At 34.4% G+C, this 6,661-nt stretch overlaps 1 protein-coding gene across 2 annotated transcripts in view; it reads right to left on the minus strand.

Annotated features, from left to right (window-relative positions):
• Nucleotides 1-6,661, minus strand: part of ARID4B (AT-rich interaction domain 4B) — a 99,002-nt gene that overhangs the window by 53,603 nt on the left and 38,738 nt on the right. For both annotated transcript variants that reach the window (XM_026062828.1, XM_026062829.1), the window contains exons 6-7: nt 3,539-3,618; nt 1,007-1,098 (exon numbers count right to left, since the gene is read on the minus strand). In XM_026062828.1, the coding sequence (XP_025918613.1) occupies nt 1,007-1,098; nt 3,539-3,618 (172 nt within the window). The remainder of the gene's footprint in view (nt 1-1,006; nt 1,099-3,538; nt 3,619-6,661) is intronic.

Raw genomic sequence — 6,661 nt, forward strand, 5'->3', positions numbered from 1 at the left:
CTTCCAATACAATGGAAACTATTTTATTTGCCTTCCAAGATGACAACATTTCAGTAGAACCACATGATCAATTCTGCAGTTCAAAATAACCGGACATTCCTCACTTACCTCTTTTTCCCCCATCCTCTTTTGAAAAGAAAGGTTTTATATATAAGAGAGGCTACAAAAAAATACTGCACTACACATAGCTTTTCTCCTAATTTCCTCAGCCAGCATTCCTAGTACAGAGTGACATTACTAGCACTAGCAACAAAGAGTACATAACACAAAGTAATGAACATTTCCTGGATGATTTTGTATAATATTTACAATACTACATGTGCAATAACTTGGTTAAAGTCAGCTTACTCTGACAAATTATATAATTTATGCTCACCATATAGCTGCTAGCATAAAAAAAGAGAGAGAATTAATCAGAGTATTTAATACAGATTTTTCCAGATCATAACTATCAAGAATTGGGGCACCTAGGAAATAAAGTCACTACACCTGAAGTCCATTTTTCTAATCAATAAGCTTTGCTGCAAACCATAATACTGTTCATCCATTTCTAAAAGCCCTTCAGAGACCTTGTAAGGAAAAACAAAAGCCTACTTCAGGATTCTAGTACCTACTACAAAAACCTCGTATCAGCCAGAGAAAGATTGGTTTAGTTTGAGTCCAACACAAATATAACAGATGTATTCAGAAACTGTATTTCTTCTTGGCATGCCRTTTTCTTTTTTTTGCTTAAAAAAATAAAACCACACACAAACAAGAAAAATCCATTGTCAACATCTACTACTGTTTTAACTACAGATTAAATGAGGACTTGTTGCATGCAATTCTTGCATGCAATGATACAGGGAAAACTGGACTTTCAGCCTAAGCACTACACAACACTTCTCATATAACTCGCTGGGTTTTTTAATACTAGAAGCCTGAATATACAACAATTAATAAAAAATATCATAATGAAAACTTTAGAAATTAATACAGAGAGCACAGACAAAGATATTAAACTTACATATGATTGGATCTCCTTCCCCTGTTTGTTTTCTTTCCTATAACAGGAGTCCCAAAATGTTCAGGATTGGTGAGTGGAAGCTGATCTAATGTCTGTTGAAATAAAATATATGTATTTATTTATATATTTWTATATATATATATACACACACACAAAAAAAGTTGGTATATATACATATATATATACACACACACATATATATTTACTTGGTATAAGTTATTTGCAAAAATGTAAAAAGTCATGCGATTTGCTTAAAGTATTTTTTTTTTGTTAATAGTGAGACTTTCTCATTATATCACAATTACAGCACAGATCTGACTGCTTTAATTTTGAAAAGCAACCACTTTTTTTCCCTCCCCCAGACAATTAACCTTCATCCAACACACACAACTCTCTCCCCGAAGTGCTGCTTTTAGACTATCCAAGGGCAGAGAACTAAGAATCAGATGTTCTGCTGTCCTGGGATATTTCATCTCTACAGGATGAATTTTCTACCTCTGTCCTACCATCGGACTAAACACCCAATCACCTACTCACAGCAAATGAACAAAGGTTCCCTATAAAATGGATCAGCAAGATAAGCCAGAATCAGCAAACAAGGCAAATTATGAATTATTAAGAAAAATATAATTAGATATGAGGGAGAGAGATTCTAAAACAATTTTAAAGAGGGTACTACATTGGATATTAGCAACAAAACAGAAAGAGGGAAAGAGAGAGGGAAAGGGAGAGAAAGAAAAAGAAAACTTTCTCCAAACAGCAAGAGTGCTACAACATCAACAGAAGGACTTCATGGACCTCCACTATCTTCTTTCTATTAGACTGCTGTAACATATTTAAAAGATTATTATTCTAAGTTTTAAGGCTGCTGGGACACAAGGGTTTTTGTATAAGCACCTCTTGTTCTTTGAAAGAAGGCACATAGCCTTCCAAAATAAACATGTTCATTCTAATTACAGTCCTCCGAGTTGCTATTTTCAGGAGTCTAGGAATTTTTAGGTGTGAAACACCAACCAGAATCTCAAAAATATCCTGCATCAGGCAGAACTGAACTCAATACAGATAATAAAACCAGCTTTTTAAATTTTAAAGTAAATACATGAATATTTATGAATGTTTTGGATACCATAACAGATTCCACAAACATAAAGAGACAGAAGTGAAATTAAAGCAACATTGGAACAAGACAACTATAACGTGGCATAGCTCTAATTGCAAAAGAAACAGGAGATGCAATTTTCCCTGCTAAGTAGCTATACCAGCATGAGCTAATTACTAAAAATACAGAACATGCATCTCTGAGTGTTGGTGACAATCAATTGCCTATCGGTGACTTTCGGCAAGACATCAAAAGCTAAGATGAAAAGAACAATGATAAAACGAAAAGTAGGTGTCACCTGAATATAAGGTTTCTTTGAACCTGACAAAATAATCTGGACTGACTCTCATTCAGCCAAATGGGAAGTAGATCAATATACATAATGATTTTGATTAAAGTTTTCAACCCTACTTTACTAAAGTAACATTCATGAACCAATATTAAAATATTAAAGAACAGAAGCAGTCTAATTTTCAAGAGTGTTGAGCATCATTAGCAACAAGGTGCTAATCAGAGGAACAATACAATCTTTTATAACTAGAATATTTATATTTCAATCCAGATTTAGGCTTATAATTCAGGCCCTCTTCTTTAGTTTTGTCTAAACCTGGACTTACATACAACCATTCCAGAAGGTATTTGAACCTTTCTAAGAATGCAGTAAGTAGACAACATGCTCCATTGACTATAATATGTGAAGAATAAGAAAGCAGAAAACTTTCTTCAGTAGCTTTCCAGAAAGCTAATATGTTTATGCAAGTCCTTCCATCAGTCCAGATTACCTTACATAATGAGGAAGAAATCTCATTCTGAATTTCAACTACTTGAAACTTGCTACAAATACCTGCACACTTGAATGAGCAAATCATCTTTAAGACACTAAATTAGTTGCAAAATATTGATGTGTTCAAATTAACAGGTAACAGCAACTAACAGTTTGCCTTAAAAAAGTATTGACTTTTCAAGTTTATCAGTTATTACAAATATTTACAAGTTAAATTTGATCATTTACCTAAAATCCAACAGAAAATCATTACATTCAAAGATACAAGTTAACTTTCATCATGTACTGTACTGAGATTTTTTTCCAATGATCGCTTCCAGATAAGTTTCATGTACAGCATAAACAACAGCAATCACATAACTACCTAGGTGCTATACAGTCTACAAACCACAAACGATATGAAAAAGAAAAATACGAAATACCAACTTTGTTCTTTAACTTGCATGGTTTGGAGAAGCTGAATCATATTTCTTGGTTTAAAAAAGAATAAGCTAGACCCCACAGACCGCATTTTACATAACCACCATTTTTACTACCATGGATATAAATAACATCCTGAAGACTGAGGTACTAAAAATATTGTGGTTTTTGTTTTTGTTTTGTTTTTTAATCTAAATTAAAAGTAATGGTATTAAAATTGTTCAATTACCTCGCTTTCAGCAAAATGTCTTTCTCCTTTTAAACACAGGGAAGAGCGTCTAAGAGTCTTCTCATCGCCATCATCAAATACTGTCACCAGGTAAGAGGGGAGGGAAGAAAAGAGAATTTTTTTTTTTAAATCAGGACATTCATAAGCAATTGCTCTAGGTCTCAGAAAGAAATGAGATAATACCTTCCTGTAGCCAGCCCTTAAAGCTGTACCTGCATACTACTGCATATCCAGTCAAGCAGCTGCACAGAACCACTAAACACACAAGTTCCTGCCTCCCTGTAGCTACTCCATGCTTGCATACATGTTAAATGGAGTCTTAAGCAATCAACAGTTGAGTACATGCAACTCATGGATCAGGATGCAAAGAGAAATGCACATAAATTAGAATTGCAAAATAAATTTTAAAAGACCTTTTAATTTTTTGAGAACTATCCCAAAACCAGAACTCCTATGATCTTCAAATGGAAGCTATGCTTGCTATGGAGAAACATGGATGTCTGAAAAAACAGTTACAGTCTGATGCCATTTGAAAGTTTAGTCTTTTATCTCTGCTGACTTCATTTAACAGATCTATAAAGTGACAGCAATATCAGCTTAAGTTCAAAGTTCAGACAATTATCAAGACCAGCTATGGTAAGAGAAGAACCACAGAGCTTCTGGGCTTTCTGTTACCTCTGTTATAACTAGGCTCTGCTGTCTCCAGAAACTGAACGAGGTCAATGGAAAACAAGTTCATAACATATTTGACTCTAGCTACATGCTTTATCCTTTACATATAAGAACAGAAAACAAACAAACAAAAAGTAAAAATAATCATACTCTTGTTCCCAACGTTAAGTGAGCTTTAAGAGTCTCCTCTTTTGCGGGCAGGGATAAAAAACCCACCAAGCATAGCTGATATTAGCGTAAAAGTTTCAGTAAGCTCTTCATCTCTCTTTCACCTTCATTCAGGCCTTCTCTTCTGTCAAGCAACAGTACTGATGAGCCTGCTTCACTCAGTCTCATTAGAATTCAAGCGTGTGGAAGAAAACTAAAGATACGTAACCCTTTGACAAACAAGGGCCAAAATAACAGGGTTAAAAGGAAGGATATCAACCAGCAGAAGCACCTTGCAAGATTAGAGCTTAGTTTTCAGTCATCTGACTTTAAAACTGTGAATGCTATGCTCTATATTTAACATTCACTAATTAAAGAAATAAACAAAAAGCAAAAAGGCACAGGAAAATTCCTGACTAGTGTTTATTTTATATCAAAGTGTCTTTTTCCCAGTTTTGAGAATTTTTCATCCCTACACAAAATCCAGTACTATCAATGAACAAAAAACCTCTATCATTTTCTACCACCATTCCCTAGTGCATGTTCTATCACTAACTAGTAATCAACAATTATTATAGTATAAAATATCAATTACAGATGCATTTCTCTCACTTGAAAATTTGTTGAAAAAGTATCACAGGCAACAACTGTACCAGGAAATACATAGATTTTTTGAGCTGCATCTCAAGTGGTCAACATGCAATTAAGCCCTCCCTTGGCTAAGTGAAGTAGAAAGCAGCAGGTTTCTAATTCAGCTTGTGTTAATTAACTCAGCTGAGTCTCCTTATATAATGAGGGATTTAAGTGTCTATCCTCTTCAAAGGATAAGCTGACTGCAACAAGGGTAAACCTATTCAGAGCTAGGATACATAACCTAGCTACCTACCTATGGGGTAATCTGCTTGTGGTCTCTTTTCTGTCAGAGGGATTCTTAATTATGTTCCATAACATGGATATATTCAAAGGCATAGCTTCATCTGGCTGAGACACTTGCGTGGCCAGTGTAGCACATATGGCTTTAACACATATGACATTTTAGTCTAAGGAAACATCCTCAAAATAGTCTACTGAGCAGAAGCACCAAAGCATACTGCATTTAAAATACCTATCCTGAAACTGCAAGGAGAGAAAAAAAGAAGGGAAATGTAAATGAAATAAAAATAAAGATTAAAGTAAATAAAGGCATTTCTCACAAAAATTGTGAGAGAAAAAGCAATGCACTGATGCAAAAAGTGGAGAAGGGAGTAGAAGGATTTTTGAACATGTAAGATTCTGTATACTTAGGAAAGCAGACAATCATATGAAATTTGTTTTTGTACTGAACACTATTGAGTTTTATGCTAAAAATATCACTTAACCTTTCTAAAAACAGGTTTATATTAGTGACTAAATAGTATCCAGTTAGCAGGACTGGCAGATCTTGTGGTTTTAGAGAAATTTTTATAGGACAAGCAAACAAGCTAACGACACAGTGTATTATTAATACCATGCCCATGTTAAAATTTACACAGATTTTAAAAGGTTATACTAGTTAAAATAATAATAATAAATTCCTGCCAACTTTAGTTAGGAAAAAGTAGCAGTTATAAAAAAGCATATAAACAAAGTCATGTATGATTTCTCTTTTAAACAAGATCCTACAAATATAAGAAATACAGGGATGCTCCTAAAGCAACCCTCCGCATGCTTTAACATTTAAAACAGTTTCAAGGAGTTCCAAAATGGTTATTCCTCTAAATGTTATAAGCTACTTCTGAACTGGGATGAATGGTAATAGGCAATGACTTCTTGAATGGTACTACTTCAGAGCTGTCTGCCCCTTCACTAAGTTTTTGACTGAGTCAAAGTAATTTTATTCAGGAAACCATTAATGATATAAGTAATTAGATACTTCTCAACAAGCACTAGGACAACATTAGATAACTTTGTTGGTTAAGTGTGCTAATTCTGAAATTTGGTAATGACAACTATCCCTTGAAGCAGGACTTGCATTCAGATCTACAGAGTCGTCATTGCCTGTAAAGATAAATTTCAGTACCATTCCGTTCACCCTCCTGACAAAGGTTATTTTAATCTGCCCCTGTCACTTCTTTACATACATTATACAGTCATCAGCTGTGATGCTTTTACTAATTCTGCAAGGTGGACCTGCTTTTATCTACTAAATAAGGTTTTCAGTCTCAACTCTCACATCTCTGCTTCCTCTTTCTCAAGCTCAGGATTCACAACAGTTGCATCTACTTGGATTCACAACAGTTGCATCTACTTGGATTCACAACAGTTGCATCTACTTGGATTCACAAC

The sequence above is a fragment of the Apteryx rowi genome, unplaced genomic scaffold (assembly GCF_003343035.1).
Source record: "Apteryx rowi isolate R43461 unplaced genomic scaffold, aptRow1 scaffold_193, whole genome shotgun sequence".
Lineage (NCBI taxonomy): Eukaryota > Metazoa > Chordata > Aves > Apterygiformes > Apterygidae > Apteryx > Apteryx rowi.